The sequence below is a fragment of the Ylistrum balloti genome, unplaced genomic scaffold (assembly GCF_031769215.1).
Source record: "Ylistrum balloti isolate Yb309-2 unplaced genomic scaffold, AGI_CSIRO_Ybal_v1 Utg369772, whole genome shotgun sequence".
Lineage (NCBI taxonomy): Eukaryota > Metazoa > Mollusca > Bivalvia > Pectinida > Pectinidae > Ylistrum > Ylistrum balloti.
This window is the reverse complement of record NW_026781965.1, coordinates 1,979,373-1,999,132: the sequence shown is the minus strand read 5'-3', so window position 1 is coordinate 1,999,132 and position 19,760 is coordinate 1,979,373. Positions and strand designations below refer to the sequence as shown.

The following is a 19,760-nucleotide window of genomic DNA, read 5'->3' as shown; positions in this document are numbered from 1 at the left end:
CTGTTTTTCACTTTTACTTGGAGCATGCATGGCGCACCACAAAGCGATTGGACAGTGCTGTAAAAGTCACGAAGACATAGTCACGATGTCTATAGTGAGTAACAATAACAAGAGAATTACGTCCAATTTGATTTGTTTTGTAGATTTGATAGCTTGATAATACAATACTGCTCATTCAGGATACTACATGTACTGCTGGTCAACAGATTTGGCATAATCAGATCTAGATCATCACTTGGGATCTGTGATGATTGTTGATAGCGTTTGCGGTGCGAATCGTATCATCCCGCGTTTAACGACACAAGAAACAATCATTTTATGTGAACAAACCTAAGTTATATTACACTGATTGTTTTTGTCCGAAAAACTAATAAACAGATAAAGAGAGAAATACACTACATACCCCATCTCAGTTGTTGTCAGTAAATGAGAACTCTTTTACGCCTGAGGTAAACAGCTGTTCGGTTTACCACCCCTTTAAGTTATGACAGTGAGGTATACTTAGACAACCTATTGTCGTATTTCAGAGTATTATCAAAGCTATAAATGTCGAGAGAAATTATATTTACACTTTACAGTAGACAAACAACAGAATAGTATTGCATGACAATCAATATATAACATGTGATCAAATAAAAAGTACAAAGTCATACGGCTGTTCTGATTACCTCCACTGTATCTAACTAAACAGGAAGCTGCGGCCATTTTGAGAATTTATCATTTCCTGCTTTTCTTCGGAATTACGGAAGAGGTAAAAAGCGTAAAAATATCTAGTTTTGTGACGATTTTAGTCACTGTAATTAGAGTCTTTGCTTATAGGCCCACACTGTACCAGTCACCAGTTGAAATGATTAGATATTGTTAAATCTATACATAATTTTAGTTATTTTATGTGACACTTCTTACAAAATTATATCGTGATGTCATGACTTTCTATTCGCTCAATGTTAATTGACGGACACGTTAAAAAGACCGTTCTTACACATAGTATTCTTTACTAACACACAACTTCTTTATCTTTGGATGTGGACGCTGGGAGACTGAGAAGTGGTAATCATACCGTATTGATTTATTGTTATTTATAATGCTAAAACATAAAGGTTTTTTGCGTGAACGATTACACAATAGCTATTGTGTTGAGACAGGTTGCCAGACTGGTTCTCTTTATGTATATATCTGAGGTTATAAACATTCCACGTGTTAACACTATGTGTGTTTCTGTGAGAACCTCTTCAAATTTCTATTGAAGTAAGTCAAATCCATATGTTAACTTGAAAACCGGATTTTATGTTAAACCCAGTTATTTCCCAATCATAATATCAGATAAATGTCTATAACAATGAAAAGTCATCACATGAATCACAAGGCATACATATATAGATGGCAAAATGACAAACACAGATCTTACAAAATTCACAAACTAGATTGTTTATTGTAGCTATAGAATAAAAAAATTATAATACACAATAGCATTACTCCAGGCAGTTTTTTAACCAATGGGTTAAGTACCCTTACTTTTTGATCTGAAGAGTAGAATATGATTTCATTCATGCTGTGTGAATATGTTTTATTTTTAACATGAGATATACAACCATTAGTTTAGTGAATATGTGCTTTAGTGTTGAAAGCAATGAAATGTATATAAAGCCACAGTAATCTTTGTAGAATTATTTTCTGGTGAGTGAGTCCCACAAGGAAAGCAGGAGTGCAGGACTCCGATTATTGAGTCCAAAAAATTACTACAGCACAGAAGGGTTTACTGTTTTCTGTGATGTCATGGTGATTACTGATTTCAAAAAGAGATAAAATCAGAATCATTTTAATAATTACATATCTAGAGTGGGGAAAATCCTTGATATTAAGTATTCTGGCATCTATAGTTATACAAAGGTAGAAAGGGTGTTAAGTAAACTATGTCAAATATGCATGGTTAAATGGAAATGTGATTCCCTAATGGGTACACATAATTCTTTTATTTTCAATACATATATCATCAATTAGTAGGGTAAAATACCCTAATGTGCAGCTTACCTGTAATAATTATCTGGAACTTCAAGCCTATTTATATAACGGATATTGATTACTTATTAATGTAATACTTATATAATACAGATGAATTCATTGTTTGATTTTCTGTTTTTGCTTTGTAGATTTGTGTACATTTTTGAGTGTTTGCAACAAGTAAGTGAAGCATTGGGTTCAAGGCATGCAGATTTACTCTCGATAAAGATTAATAGCTGCTACTGACTACAAAACAAAAAATATAAGGACAGTCTGCAATTTGACTGCTTTCACATAAAAATCATCATGTCTAACATGCCACCAATTCGCCGGACAATTAAAAATGTTGTCCGGAATTACTCTGAAGCTCAAGTTAAAGTGCGTGAAGCAACTTCAAATGATCCATGGGGTCCATCTAGTACACTGATGGGAGAGATTGCAGACTTAACATACAATGTTGTTGCATTTACTGAAGTCATGCAGATGATCTGGAAGAGATTGAATGATCATGGTAAAAACTGGCGCCATGTGTATAAAGCCTTGGTATTACTGGATTACATAATTAAGACTGGCAGTGAAAAGGTTGCTCAGCAATGTAAGGAAAATATATATGCTATTCAAACACTGAAAGATTTTCAACACAAGGAGGATAATAGAGATCAAGGCATGAATGTGCGAGAAAAGGCAAAACAGCTTGTGGCTCTGTTGAAGGATGATGAGAGACTAAGAAATGAAAGAGCAAAAGCACTCAAGGCAAAAGAAAGATTTGCACAAAGTGCCATGGGAATAGGAAGTGACAATAAGGTATATAGCTGAAATCAAAAAGTTGATTTTATTTACATGATGATGAAAAGAAAAGGATAAAATTTAAATATCTTAATTCTTCATTTTTATTACATAAAAATCCAAAGAACAAAAAAACTCATGCAAAAGGTTAACTGCAATGAGACTCGTTAAGCTGACATTAAAATATTGTTAAAAAAATTAATTGATTGATAAACCATAGTAAAATAACTTAGTTATGTATATCATATTAAAATAACCCTCTATACTGTTTTCACTTCTTCGGACAAAATGAAAAGTACATGTAATTCTCACATAGGACTATTCACAATGCCAGAGTTAAGATTGGCATGAAAATATTTAACATTAATGAAAATAACTTTTATACAGATGTGCTTATGGTAGTAAAATGTATTCATAATTACTATACTCTTAAAAGTTTTTTAAAAATGCAGTGTTTGATTGCTTTGTGGTACAGCTGTAGTAATGTTAAAAACTTTATAATGTAGATGATAAGATGGCATCTCCACAAAACTTCTTTAGCATACCAGTATCTCATTCTCTACAGGTAGTGATATCAGCATTTAGTAAAAATTTCCTTGTTGTAGATAAAGTATGGTGCTGGGAGTCCAAGCCTTGAGACCAGCTCTGGAGGGTATGCTGATCCATATGGAGGTGCTACAGGCGATGCACTTAGTGGTGGAGGCAGTGAAACTTGTATGTCTAGACAATAGCTATATTTAGAGTACTATATAAAGATTTACTATCCAGTGATTGATACTTGGCACCGTTATTGTTTGTAGTCCTATGTACATATATATCCACATATTGTTCAAATGCATATAATTAGCATAGAACAGTTGGTTTTGGTTTATTCAGATGTATTAAGTATACTTCAGTCAGAGTGTAACAAAAAAATTGTATGCCTATACAGAAATTGATAGTTACTTGGAATTGGAATTATAACTTCTTGTTATTTGGTGTTTTAACTCTCTGAATTGTACTTATAGTATTTGTATGACCTATGTATCTATTCATTACAGCATCTCCTACAGAGGGTGGCGGGAGACGTTTGTCTACAGATGTTGAGTATGCACGGCCTTCCTCTGTTGGGGAGGAGGAGATTCAGCTACAACTTGCTCTGGCCATGAGCAAAGAAGAACATGATGAAAATGTCCGCAAACAAAAGTCAGATGATATCAAACTTCAAATGGCCATAGACGAGAGTAGGAAACAAGCTGTGGAAGAAGTAGGTTAAATAAAATTGATGATTTTACACTACAGTATAACTTTGGGATCTTAATCTTATACCGTTATTCTTGTTACCTATTTTCTGTGAGATAGTTCTTGTCAGTGAACTTATCTACAGAGGTAGCCGACGACTGTATTAGAAGTACGGATAAAAAAAGTGGGTTCACAAAGTTAACTCATTTTGCTGCTTGTTTAAATATTTATTTATACATTAGTGTGGCCAAGCCTGTCACAAAATAAAATTTTGATTTCAGAATTTAAACAATTTCGTAGTAACATTACAAACTATTAAACCTTTCACAAGAAGAACATGCTTCAGTAGTGTGTGTCATTCCAGTTTCTTTGGTTACTACATTTGAACCTGACATTCTTGGGTCACCTTTGAAAGTATAATAATGTCATTTTTCACTTGTAACACTTTTCATTACCACAGTTAATTGTCCAGGTGGTATGATGTTATGAATGAATTTGATATATATTCAATTAAGTTGCTTTTTCTCTCAAAACTTAAATGAAAAGCTATCCAGTAAATACAGTATCAGCCTACAGTTTTTAATGACATCTGTCGAGTTTGTTTAGAATTAATATTGAGTAAGTTTGTAGAACTTGTAGTCCTTGGTAATCAGCTATTAAGGTGGTGGTCACAATAAGTTTGCTACAGTACAATCAACTAGCGCACAATTTTCATTCTCACTCACACTGGAAATTGGACTTTCAAATTTGCATGTTTTAATGATTAAGTTCAATTCATTCAGACTTTCTGATGATGTTATACATTTCTTTACAGAAAAAAATCCTACCTCTCAATTTCAGTTTTTAACCTTTTCTGCACATTTAGAAATTTCTTGAAACACATGTACAAATTTTTTCTTTTATCATTTGTCAATAAGTATTTGTGGAGTTTGCTTTAATTTTTTCTTGTTGGGATTTTCTTTTGCTTTTTTCCATGTTCCTTTAGGAAAGGAAGAAGGAGACAAGTAAAAAGGTTAACTCAAAATTTTAGTTCTACTTTCTGTTTATCATGTTTTATTGTCATTGAAACAAAGCTCTCCATCATTGCACTATTTCTATCCATGGTTTGTAATATTTAGTGACTTTCCCTTGTGTATGTTTTATTTTTGTTTTGCTGGAATGCCTTAAGCTGTTGTATATGCTTGTTACATAAACAATATTTTTCATCATCTAGATATTAACTTAAAAGTTTCCCTAACTCCTTATAGACAATATAGTACACATATTGCATTTAAGAATGAAACTTATGAAATCTTAATCATGTGATGTTTACATATTAATAACTTAGATTTAGATATATATATGTACAATTACACATTGTATTTTCTTGTGTAAAGTTTTTAAGAGGTTTTTATATGATTTATTAGGCAATGGTTTATATTTGAAAGCAGTGAAGACTTTAAATTAGCATTCTGATAAATGAATGTTGAGGTTCTGTCCTGCTTATCCTTCCAGCCGCATGCTTTTGCACTGCAAGATGGTTGTCTCCTTTCCCTCATCAAACATACAATTGTTTGTGCTTGTATGTCCTGTGATGTCCTTAAAGGGTATCATGTTAACCATTGTATTGAGTTATCTGAGTCAATTTGACCACTGAAAATGCACTTTCCACACTGTTTACATACTATATTACAATCTGAGACCAATGAATATGATACCCGAGGCACAATTGCTGCAATAGATGTTGTTTGTGTTTTTTCCCTGAAATATAAAAAAGTTTACTTCCATAAAACATTTAACTCATATATCATCTTACCCACTTTACAGAAGTTCAGAGTAAATACATTTTTCCAGCATGAAATCATTTGGCAAAATATATTTTTTTTTTTTTTGCATTTTGCTGAAGGATTACAAAAGTAAAAAAGTGGGTAAGACTATAATAAACCTTGTGATTAAATACACATGTTAATTTTCAAAGACATTATGCTTAAGCTTAGGCACTTAAGGATACTTAAAATAGATATTGTTTTCTGCACCCACAAACCAGATGATTTTGATAAAAATTCAAACATTTTTTTCCTTGCATTCATATCTCTCTTGCCTTTCTTGTAAAATTAGTCCCATTTACAAAGCCCTTTATGTATCTTTAATGAAGCACCTTGATTTGAGAAGGCTTGTGACCGTTCATAATACTCTCGTTGACAATTATCAAATGAACTTAATCTAATGAATGAATTATGACTTTTTGTAATTGAGCACCTACATGCCCCCACCCCCATCCCTGAGATTGAAATTGTATTATTATTTAAATGTTTGTTTGAAATACTTAAATGTATGCAATATTTCAGGTGTATTTATGTTTATTATTTTATCATCAGATAAGTTTTTTTATTCTTTACAGAAATATTTGTGTTCTTAAGTTAGTTTGGCTTTACTAAGATCCTTTTTTTTATTAAACAATGTGAATAAGAAATATTACCAATACAACTGACGAAATCTTTATTTTACTTGTAATTTCTAATTGATAATGCTTATTTCTTTTAACTCATAAATTTATGTTTTGGTATTTCTACACATACAAAATTCTCACAATCTAATCTGTATCTTGGTTTTATTTTTAGGTTGATCAACCGAAGCAGGTGAAGGCTCAACCGGCAGATCCCTGGGGAGTTCCTGCTCAACCAGCACCAACGGACCCTTGGGGAAGCCCATTACCAGGACCACCAGGCCAGTCCCCCAGGACACAGCCACCACCACCCACTTCAGCTGCAGCTGATCCCTGGGGATCGCCTGCCAAAGTTCCAGCTCCTACAAGTAACACTGATCCTTGGGGAGCTCCAGTGAATGTCAGTCCTGTGCCACCCCCATATCCCACAGGTACAGTTAGCCTGCCTTTTAACGCTTGACATTGTTGTTATCGTTGTTGGAGTCAGCCTACCCAATTAGACTTTGTGGTTATTTGTCAATGTTATAGGTCAAAGGTCACCTTTGACCACTTTTGAAATAAAAATCTTGTGTACTATAGATCTCATTAAGTTGAACCTCTTATGACAATAGACCCTTATAGTTTTTGATCAAAAAAGAAAGACGAGGGTGTGTGTCTTTGTGTGCCCATGCTCATTTGTTTTTATTTTGTAAAATGGCCAATGTTCTTGGAATAATTATCTTAAATTTTCAATTATACATGGATGTATCATAATTTAAGTATATTGTTTAGGTTGTATTACTGTGTGTTTTTTGATAGCTTATCTCACAAACTGATTTGATATTATGAATGATTTGATCCAAGTACTGTACATCAGAATTTAGAATGTGTTTTTTCAACATGCTTACAGCTACCAGCACTGATCCTTGGGGAACATCAAGTGGTACATCCAATCAGAGTTCTCCATGGGGATCCCCAGCTCCTCCACAGCAAGCTGTGGCAGACACACCATTTGATTCCAACTTTACAGCATCTGGAGGTCCATCACAAGTCACAAATGGATCAGGTGTGGATGATGGATTTGATCTTATTGGCACCAGAAGTACAGGAAGTTCTCCAGCTAAAACTAATAGAGAGTTAGAGGCATTTGATCCTTTAGGAGGTAATGAGATACTTTTTGGAACAAATTTTACATAAATTTATCACTGCTATCCTACACAAAACCCTGTGGGTCAACAAAGAATATTTGACAAAAATACTAAGCAATTTGTAATACATAGATGAGCTAATTACCAGACATAAAGATGGAATGCTTTTTTTTGTTGTTTGATTTTCAGCTGTTAAAGCTTCATCTCTGCTGATAAAACCTCATCTCAGCTTATAGATCTACATCTCAGCTAATAGGTCTACATCTCAGCTGCCAGATCTACATCTCAGCTGATAGATCTACATCTCAGCTGCCAGATCTACATCTCAGCTAATAGATCTACATCACAGCTGATAGATCTACATCTCAGCTAATAGGTCTAAATCTCAGCTGATAGATCTACATCTCAGCTCAGATTTGGAAATTACTGGGTATGCTGTCATATTTTCTCTATTGAAATTTCTAAAGTGAAAATAGGAAGTTCTTTTTTTCAGCACTATAGATTTAACAGTATGCCAGATGAAGACTTCTGTTGGGCCCTTTTCTCAAACCATGTAAGTGTGTTGTGAATTGATCTGTTTTACTACTATTCCTACAGAACCAAAGAAGGAGGATACATGGAACATGGGTGGCATGAGTGATGGACTGACCAATGTCCAGCAACAACAACAAAAACACAGAAAGACTCCACAGGAGTTCTTAGGGGACAATGCCAGCCTAGTTAATCTGGACCAGCTTGTTGCTACAGAAAACACTCAAGGTACTCACTTAATACTCCGATTGTATTGTGTAATGGCAAAAAATTTCTTTAAATATAGGGATTTGGACATTAAACTTTCTGACTTGGAAAACAGTCTATCAATAGCTGTTAAACTAGCAGAAAATAGCCATATAGGAGAACGCATTTCACAGATATAATGTACTTAATAATAACTTAACTTGGGTTAAAAATGTTTCATCAAATAGTTGTAAAATGTTCATGGTAGACCGGATACTTAAAAGTACATTAATTCATTTTGTGGTTGTCTCGTTGCTGAAGTGCTTATGGACCCAAATTGGTTGATTATGTGGGTTTAGAATATAAGGACAAATTTCACCTAAGTGTGGCGTATCCCTAAAAGTTGGACAGTAGCTTCTAAAACTGTAGAATAGGAAGGTCTTACTGGTTTAGTCATAGTGAAGGAATTATCAAGGTGCGCACTAGATAAACAGAGTTGCGGTGAAGTTTTGTGACAAGTACACTTGTGCTTCTGGATTTGTCCCATGTTGCAGTCTTTTTGTAGGATTGCTGGGCATGTTTAAGGGTTGGCCAAAGAAGTAGGATTTCCAATAGTAACCATGTATAAATGTTCACAAATAAGCTACATAAGCTACAAGGATTTGCTTTGTGATCTAACAATGCAACTTGTGACTCGAAATCTGAAACAAATCATGAAAATGCTTGAGAGCCCAAACCCAGTACAACATATTTTCCAAGTTGACCCTGTGGTTTGCCCTCGCCGAAGCGAACTTTATTCCATGGTTGAAATTAAGAAACCAATACCTTTTTGTATAATTATTTTCTCAGTATGAAACAGTGGCATTCTATTCACATTTGGTACTGTTAATGTAAATATTTCAGCAGTAATAATAGAAGTGCTTTTCATGCTGAAAGCATTTCACTAAATGATCATTGCCTAATTGCAATTTCTATATGCTGGTTATAGTGTTGTTTTGGATTGTCAAATTGATCATTGTGCTAAAGTACATCAATTTTACACAAGAGGATTCTAACCGTGTGTAATGAATTCATGCTTGGGCATGACTTTGCATAACTTTATATATCTTCATGAGGTTATTGTGATTTCTTAATTTCCAAATGAATGGTCAAGCCATCTTATGCTTATTTAACATATATGCTGTAGTATCTAGAGTATTTGAAATATGTTTTCTTATTGTATTTCAGCTAAAAACCCATTTGCTGCTAAAACTACCAATCCTTTTGAACTTCAACAGCAGCAACAACAACAGATGACAAGAATGACACTAAATCAGATTCAGACTAATACATACAACTCCGGATTCTCACAGCCAAGCTCTTCAAGCTTACTACCAAACCCTCTTGTTCCACTCAATAATGGCTCTATGCAATCGCAGAACCCCTTCTTATGAAAATGTGATACATTAAGATTAATATATTGATAAACTTGTAATTATTATAAATATATATATACATGATTGAGTTGTCTGTATATTGTCGTATCCCATACCACATGGAGTACACCACGATGTGATGAATCAGACGCCACATCTTTACCTGTAAATTAGATAAGGAATATGTTTCATGCTTTTTGTGATGAATTGTGGAATGAAGGTGATATTTGCCCAGCCTGTTTTGAAACGGAAATGTGTTTTTCTTGTTTTATTGGAGGTGAACCGGAATTTCCACCCATGAAAATTAGCTAAAGACATGATTTTAATCATGTGTTAAAATGGATCAAGTTACTCATTGCAAACATATTTCTTCTTTAAAAAAACGTCAGCTTTGAGAAGAAAGACATATGTGTGTGGCATACTCTATTGTGTATTTCTGTAAGGATGGTTTCATTTGTGATCAAGATTAATATGGTGTTGAGGAATAACCTTTTGAAGTGCTATGTAAAAACAAGAATAATAGACTTATCAGACTTACAAGGTATTTATTTATTTGTTATTTTCTGTTTGTGTGTTGTAGTTTGTGCTCATATATTTGACAATGTACACCATCATCTGATTATGTGAACTGTAATTGAAAGTGTAACACAGGTAAGATAGATTTGGTATGTGATCAAGCTAGAGAGCCGTATTTGAAGACCAATCTAGTCCATATGTCCACACAAAAATGAGAGCAAGCGTATTTCATGATAACATTTTGGTATATTTTACCTCATTAGTTGGAGCCAGTAACATTTGTTGAGAATAAAAATTTAAATTGGAACAAAAGTATTTCAGGGTATCCTATAATGATTTTTTTTCATGACCTGGTAATGTATTCCATTTCAACATAGTCAAGTCCTGTCACTGTATATAATGTGACGCATCATGTTGCGTTGACAATTTACTCTGTAATATTAGTAAAAGATTCACAGTACGTAATTTGTATCATTTTGATACTGTATGGGCACTGGTCTACAGGTAAGTGGTATGACACATCTTTCAATTACTAAATACTAATGATCATCATATTTGTGTAAGTTTAGTTAAATTTTAGAGCTCAATGTACAAAACAGGCTGGGCCAAATTAAACAAATAAGGAGAGACTTTCAGAAAATCTAATGATGATATTCAATCTGTTATATAGATGTAGTATAACCAGAAGTGTAAACTGCTTAAATGGTTGGTTGTATTTTTTTTTTCTTGAACTCTGTATACATATAATATTCATAGGTGTATTTATAACATACTGTGTCGTTTCATTTAATTTGTCATATGAATGTATATTGTTGACTGGTCATGGTAAATGTGTGAATTGACTTATTACATTGGAATTTAATGTGAGTATATGTTTGCTTACTTTCAAATTGGAATCAACCACTTCCTGTCTACAAGTATGTATGCCAGGACTCGTTTTCTGTAGATTACATGAGTAAATTCATATCTGAAGAGTTTTTCGGAATTAAAAGGAAAAACTTAGTTCCTAAGTATACTATAATTATCAAGCTATAAGCCTATGTCTGGTAATAAGTCCACCCATATCTATCGCTGTACAAGAAAAGTACAAACCAATACTATTTCACTGTCCTGTAATAAGCCCATGTCTGGTAATAAGCCCACCCATATCTGTTGCTGTACAAGAAAAGTACAAACCAATACTACTTCACTGTCCTGTAATAAGCCCATGTCTGGTAATAAGCCCACCCATATCTATTGCTGTACAAGAAAAATACAAACCAATACTATTTCATTGTCCTGTAATAAGCCCATGTCTGGAAATAAGCCCACCCATATCTATTGCTGTACAAGAAAATTATAAACCAATACTATTTCACTGTCCTCTAATAAGCCCATTCCCTGACTTTGATATGTTGTATCAAGGACTTATTGTAGGATAAATATGGTGGTATTTTGTAAAGTTCTTAAGACCTAAATGATTAGATTCTGAATTATTTGTGTGATGCACTCTTCAGTCCTGTCAGTTAAGGAATGAGCTGTATTGAGATGAATTGTGGTTGTGCTTGAAAAGTGATGATAAATTATGACTGAAAATTATGTTAACCTTCGGAATTAAGTACTAGTGGTTTTGGAGGGGATGGGGAGGGGGCAGTGTTGGAATTGTAGGGTATCAAACTCTGTTCTCGTTTACAACCGTTGACTGTATGTAATACTATACAGTAATGTAATACTTGTAGTTGCCGACTGTGATTCTATAGTGTATTATGTCTTTGGGACACTTCCACAAAATAAGCGAGGGAAAACAAGTCACATGATGAAGATATTCAGAGCTGATCAAAAAAGTCTGTTTTTTATTTAGATATTCAGAACAGATATACATGTATATTAATAGAATGATGTGATGTTCATGATGACTGTAATTGACTTTGGTCTGAAGATTGATTAATGAACTGTTTCTTGTTGTGCCAAATGCTTTTTGACTTTTTAAGTCTTGCATGGATATGACCAAATATCCGAGATATAAGTCAACTGTTTGGAAAACTTTGTGTTTGATTTGAAAAGGTGTTGGAATCATATAGGCGAAGTTATGCTTACTTAGAGATATACTCTTTTCAGAGTGTAAAGTGAAAGGAGCGGACATAAGTTTTTTCCAGTCTGTTTGTGGAGCAGTTTTCTGAAATAGTATTTCATGTACTTCTCTCTTTTTTCAAACAATTACAAAATTCCTGCTTCTAAATAAGTTCCGTCCTCTCTGATGCAAATGAGCATGAATGGTCCAGAGTTTTTAGCATTTTTTAGAAAATTAAAAAAAAAATTAATCCAACTGTAAATGTGCCATTGATATCCCTTTTCATCTTAGTCGATTCAGTAATGTGACTGTGTGTGCTCTATAGATATTTTGTTATAGTTTTATATGTTCCCCCCCCCTTGAATTTGTTTTGTGGGAAAATTACCATATTTCTTGTATGTTCATCTTAGGTGAAGATCACTTTAATTAAAAGATGCAACCAAACTTTTCAAACAAAAATCTGATTATCTTTTAATTAGATTTAAAATGAATTTGTGCTATGTGTTGTGTACCCTACATGTAACAAAGGGATATATATGATAACATGGTCGGTAGTATTTATATAGATCTGATGATTTTCACTGACAGCTGGTGTTGCACGGTAAACGTTTTAAGATCTGATAGTAATTTCATTGTTATACTTTGTTGTTTGAGGTCTTATCTTGTCACATCAACTTAATCTTAACCTGTTGTATTTTTTTGTTAAGACATCACTGTAACAAGCAGTTTTCATTTTAGTTGGCCAATGCAATTCACAGTAAATGATCAAACAGTTCACAGAGCTATCACAATCTATCCATTAATATATTACCAATGTACTTGTTTAGTTAAGAAGATGCCTCAATAATGTCTTTGATATGATCATGAAATATGATTTGTCCCGGTTAAGAAAATGGAAATTGTCACAGCAAGGTGTTACCTTGCTGTTTGGAAATTTTCAGCAGAGTTCTCTACTATTAATGTGTATGGACGTGGAGATCTTGTTTGAGAATCTGTACTCCTGTGTTTAGGGGTGAATTTAGATAAACCATGTGACCGACAGAATTAACTGTTGAGGTCAGGTTAAAAACTCTTACAGAATTGGCTCACACAGATTAACATTTTCAGCCCTGTACTAGATCACAATGTGTTTTACCCTACAATTGTACATGTATTTTTTTGATGATGTATTTTTCATGTGTTAATGTTTGCAATAATAGGTCTGTACACGGCCGTAAAACCTGTCTTAACTGGCACCTGTCCATTCTGATTGGTTTCAGTGTGATGCAACATCCACCTGTGTGATACCACACCCTAGTGAATTCCTTGAATCCTATTTGTCAGATGAGACAGGTTTTTAACAATTTACCTCTAATATTAATTTGTCATGTTTTATACGTATAGGTCATGTCCTTGTAACTTGGTAATAGTGATTTCTTTGTCGTTATCTCACATCTGTATTATATACTTCATACCACAGTCTATACATGCTGTATAGCCTGTGAGAACATTCATATTATAATTAAATCATTCAAACATTAAGTATGGAATTAAAAATCTCAAGTTATACCTGTAGCTATTGCTGTTATCACTGTTCAATTGAATAGCTAAATGTAGTCTGTAAATCTTCCTTTAACCAGCCCTTGTCTGTTTCCAGTATTACTCTAGAACACTAGTAACTTTATCATAAATGATGCTCCTACAGAAAATGTCACTGTCCGTCTATTTGTTTTAACTCAAGAACCAATCCTGGACAATATTCCTTGTTCCAGACAGACGTTGGTTTTTACACTGAAAGTATTTTGGAAAAGAAAATCTCTCTACTGAGTGTTGCTTTGAAAATAATGCCTTAGGTCTAGTGAGATATATTTTATAACTATGAAATTTGATTTGCAAACTTGCAATGTTATCAGATATGACTTGATAATTAGTCATTAAATATCTATGAAAACAGTCGGATTGTTGGTTGTTGTGTGTTGTTGGAGGTAATGTGATGCTCCAATATGTTGCTGTATGTTTTTATTCAGAGCCAAGGTCTTCATTGCAAGATTTTCAACAATTTTCTTTAATACCTTTTGATCCTGACTATTTATTGATCAAGTTTAACTGCTGCAGAAGAATCAATTAGAATATGACTTATTCACTTTGCATTATACCTAGGTTCATGGACAACACATCATACAGCTTGGCATAAGCTTTGGTTCATGGACAACACATACAGCTTGGCATAAGCCTAGGTTCATGGACAACACATCATACAGCTTGGCATAAGCTTTGGTTCATGGACAACACATACAGCTTGGCATAAGCCTAGGTTCATGGACAACACATCATACAGCTTGGCATAAGCTTTGGTTCATGGACAACACATACAGCTTGGCATAAGCCTAGGTTCATGGACAACACATCATACAGCTTGGTAGAAAGCTGTCCCTGTTTGTTCCCATATAGGGAAATATCTAGGTAAGAGGAATTTTGGAGTTTGGGAATTAGTGTCAAGTGTGCAGCTGTTACAAATGGCCAGCAAGTGGCCATCTTGGATTTTGACTTTGAAAGTTTATTATCGCTATCTTTTGAGAAATACTTTATAAATCTTTCTCAAATTTTATGTATTGGTTCCTTTTGGTCTCTAGTTATAGCTGTTTGTTTTTTGGACTGATCGAAAAAAAAATAAAATGAGCTGACAGGCAGCCATTTTGGATTTCGCCTAGTAAAGATTGTTATCCCTATTTCTTCAGAACTACTGAACTACTGTTACTTGGACATAAAATTAATTGTATGTTTCAAGAGAATAAGTTGTGTATGTGTTTTGTTTACTTGCTATGTGCACAGTGTGACCTGTTGTTGCACATAGGGTGCAACTAAGTGAAAATATGATGGTTCTGAAAATCTTTTAACCAAACAGCTTTGGCTACTCTTTGTATACATGTTTACATTTAATCCTGTAAAAGACACTGGGCATGGGTCAATATCAGGTCAAGAGATATTGAGTGTAAGCTAACGTGGATATATTGAAAATTACACCGATTACTGAATTTAGTCTTTGGAGGGGTGAGGTGGGGGGGGGGTTGATGGGATATAATGACTGCATCGTGATATGATATCAGAACACATAACTTGAACAGAGACCTATATTACCTTACCTGACCTAACCAAGGAGGGACCAGAAGATATCATAAGTCAATGTTATTCTGTGCTGGAAGTAGTTCTCTTTCGTTCCTGTTAAATTGAGGTTTTTTTATTGGGCCATACATAATTTCGATTCGTGATCAATTTGTTATGAAAATAAAAGAACTGTTTGTACAGTAAAATATTCATATTTAATGATATGACGGATCCTCATTCTTAAAAGCCATACAATTTAACGAAATTAACAACATCATGCACGTGATTAATGATTAAATACCAGCATATGTTGTCTAATTACAGAGACAAGTGAAGGAGGTATACAAATCGATTTCATTGATTACATTGAAGATGTCTTACTTGACAGATGTGGGTTAATCCAGGTGTTGATGCCGTATCTTCTATCACGTTGTTCCCAAGGTCATGAATTAATTACAGTAGATCACACATCGAAGACCAATAGAATAGTGTCTCGGCACGTACGTCCTGGAACGCTACAGTTCAAGTGCTATCCCATGCTGATTAACTATTTTATACAACCCTTATATTTCGTGACCATGGTTATTGGTACTTGAATTTTAAAAGAAATGTTGAAACACGTGCAAGTATCGGAACGATCTAACTTCGACGCGGTCAGTGCAGTAGATAAGATAACTAATTAAATCATTTTCAGGAGGATATAATTATTATTTAAATATATATCTTTAAAAGTACTGCATGTGAAAAAGTTGACTGATAAAGCTTACATAATTAATTTTAGGTGCAAGGTGTATATAAAACGTCGCCTCGGTTTCACTTGTTGCATGTCGCCGAACCTAAGAAAGCAAACGTTTTAGCAAATGAGACTGGTAGTGATTAGAGTCTGATAAATAATTCGGTTTTCACGGATCCCTCGACCTGCAAAATCCTGTTACTGCTAGGGGAATATTCCAAAGTGGTAAGTAAAGAGAATAATCAAGTATTCGGATAATGTCTGTTCCGAATCGAGACGACAGGGACCATATACCGTCGCACATTCCACCAACTTTTCAATAAGCTAGTGCTGATTGATTTCCATGGATGTTTCTGTACATGTTAACACGTAACATAAGTTCGGGATTGTCAAATCGACCCCATTTCGTTACAATATGGTCGCCATTTGGTTCAACCAAGTTTACACGTGATTAGGAGAGTACGCGGAATGACTTGTCGATTCGATAGTCACCCAGTACACTAAACACTTCGGTGTACGTATGCATTATTTGGCGAGAAATGGCGGAGTGAAGTCAATGTTTCATCACACATTAATTTCTGCATCACAATTTTACATACTTTAATAATCAGAAGAAATAAACATATCCATACTTTACACCAAACCTAAATATTTTATTTAATGTAGATGTGGAATCAGATGATAATGATGGACGGAGGGTCTACTTTTGCTGACGGAAACTGCAATAAGTTATTACTGAGTTGTTAACAAAATTCATAATGTACTGAACAAATTGATATACAAAATGTAAAATTTTCTGATCTAATTTGCTCATTAATGTCATCAAATTACTAAATTCATATTAATATTAATAAGAGATAAACCAAGACACGACTTGACCTACCTAGGTAATTCATTGCCATTAAATACACGTTATAGACATAAGACATATTCTTTTTTACATTCTACTCACGGATTTCAACAGGCATAAGTTCATTCTTTTCAATAAAATCACTTTTCTGAAGCTGAAGTAGTCACTCACTGAAACATGATTAATTACGTCCACTGAGAATTATTTGAGCCAGTTGATTTTCTCACTAAGATGTCTAATGATATCGATCTTGCCATTTACATAGCCGACCCACAAATGGCCTTGACTATCTATAGCAAGTGAGGTAGGCCGAGTACATTCGTTAAATAGAGTACCAAGCAACTGACCTTCAGCATCCAACACCAGCACCGCTTTCCGGTTATGCTCAGCAATAATGATATTGTTACTGGGGTCGAAACACGCGTCTACAGGAATAAAGCGGTTGTCGTTAATTGAACAGGAAGCTGTCACGGTGGCGCTGGTCGTTTCACGTGGTGAAGCTGAAGAATTAAAATCGTGAATATTAGCTGCCGTGTAAGTGATTTTGCCATCAAACAGAAACCGAAGATTCAGTTCTTTATCGACCACAACAATTGACGACGGGCCCTGTCGATTGATAATGATGATGTCGTCATTGCTTTCGTTAGCCCTGACTTTCCAAGGATTGCCAATAAGGGGTCTGTGACGTCCTTTGCCGTCCAGACATTCAAGTACGTTCCCCTTAGGGTCAATCAGAGCCACCCTGGACGTTAGGTAATGACAGACGACAGTGTTACCAGTACTTAACTGGCACAAACTGGTCAAATCCTCGTCCGTTTCGAACTTGACTACTGATTTGTCAACGGCCAACATCTGCCTCACGACGCTGTCGGTGCACGTGACAAGTATTCCATCAGTCCGGTCAACAGAAATGTCCACTACAGCACGTGGGAACCCAGACGTTTGAACCACCTTTCCGAACCTAGAGACCATTTTAATTGCCCGAAACACGTGTTTACCTTTCTGTCGTGCAATCCATGCACACTCACCTGAGGACAAAGGGCAAATTGAAATGACTTCATCTCCGCCTTTGACCTTAAAGGTGTGCAGAACTTCGAGTATGTCTTGCGTTTCTGCAGGAGTAGTTTTGACTGGCGGAACTCCATCCTCCTCACTGCCAACATCTATACTGCTTCTACCTTCATTTAAGCCTTCCCGCTCAAACATGTCGTCCCTCTGCTCAGTACTGATGTCAGGCTCCTTATGTGTATCCTCTGCTTTATGTTTCGATACTTCGGTCTCTTTGACATAAGTTTGCACATTTTCTTTCGGATGTTCTTTGGACACATCATTTTGTTCTACAACTTCCTTTGTTGAACCGTCGGTGACTTCCCTTGCTTCCTGTGTAGTAGGCACAGAATGGAATAATGCATTCGATTTCGCGTTGTAGTTTGCTTCTACGCCAATGTTTTCTGTTACGTTAGAATGGCCAAACTGTTCGTCCAGTGTACCATCAGGAAAATCTTGTTTAATTGTCTTTACGTCAAATGGTATAGACGCTTCTCTTAAAGGGTTCTCTACAGTTCCCGATGCGAGAGAATCTTCCTGACCTGATTTGATTTCTATGCTCTTCACTGATGTTTCGCTGTCACAAACATCCTCTTTTGACTCCGCATTCCCAACCAAAGAGCGTTCCACTGTGTCTTTCACAATGTTGTCTTTAACTTCAGAAATCATGTCTACGTTATCTTTGACTTTTGAATTATTACTCGTTTTTGAAGAAGCCACTTCTTCATAACTACTTGCGTATGAATATTTAGACTTTTCTGACTCCGCTTCCTCCTCAGTATCTCGCAACATGTTTCCATCATCCTCTTTTCCAAGGATCTCGGAAGTGTCTGTCATATCTAGAGTTTCCTCTACGAAATCTTCTGCAGCTGATTTCTCGACTGATTTGTTGTCTTTATCAGATGGATCTTTTGCACCCGATTCCGGTTTGGATTCGTCAGGGGTATGTAAAATTCTCTCGTATACAACTATTTTCTGACCCGGTACGGAGTCAACATTTGCCGAAATCATTTCGTCTTCCGAATCAACAGCACCATGTACCGACTTTGATGGTTCTGAAATCTTTTGCTCGGACAGGTTGTCAGAATCAGCAGCACTTGCTGACATGTCATAATTAATTGTAGAATTTCCTACTGAATCTTCGGCTTTGTCGTCCAGGTCTTCAAAATCTCCATGATCACTTTTCGCGCTCGTTTCAAAACTTTTCTCCGAAGCAATATCCCCTTGAATTGAGGTAGATTTTGGGGTTGCTGGATGTTCAGAATCAAGAAGCGAATTTATGTCGGAGTTATCGTCCATATTCATTTCCAGTAAAGGAGCTTTGTCTAATGACTCAACACGTCTCTCGGGAATAAGTATGTCCTTGCTGCAAAATTTACCAAAGAGGTTTTTCAGCTCAGTTGCTGCAGTTTGAACCGGTTCAAAAAAGTGTTCACGAAGCTCAATATTTGGAAGACTGGTTTGATTTAAAAGTTTGTCTAGCGATTTAATGATAGTTTCCACCTCCTGAAGGCTACCAGAATCGCAAACATCACTACATTTTGCAGATTCGGTCTGCAGTTGTGACAAGAATGAAGAATAATCTTTCTCCATGTTTGTGATATGCTCTGTTCTTGTGGTCTTCATTTCATAGCATTTTGTTTCAAATTCCGTCACGAGTGCGTCAACCTCCTCCTTGAGGTGGCGCCCTCTGTCTCTGATGACCTCTAACTGAAGGTTTGTCGAGTCCTCATTTTTCATCAGTTGGTCCCGAAGGAAGCTAACTTTGTGTTCCACATCCTCCGTCCT

At 35.2% G+C, this 19,760-nt stretch overlaps 1 protein-coding gene across 1 annotated transcript; it reads left to right on the top strand.

Moving 5' to 3' along the window:
- The first annotated feature begins 733 nt into the window (after window positions 1-733).
- Window positions 734-14,191, top strand: LOC132543838 (epsin-2-like). Its single transcript, XM_060207354.1, has 9 exons — window positions 734-751; window positions 2,151-2,805; window positions 3,393-3,501; window positions 3,828-4,033; window positions 4,994-5,020; window positions 6,609-6,864; window positions 7,323-7,574; window positions 8,158-8,319; window positions 9,505-14,191. The coding sequence occupies exons 2-9, from the start codon at window positions 2,308-2,310 to the stop codon at window positions 9,708-9,710; spliced, it is 1,716 nt and encodes a 571-aa protein (XP_060063337.1). The 5' UTR covers window positions 734-751; window positions 2,151-2,307; the 3' UTR covers window positions 9,711-14,191.
- The last annotated feature ends 5,569 nt before the right edge of the window (window positions 14,192-19,760 follow it).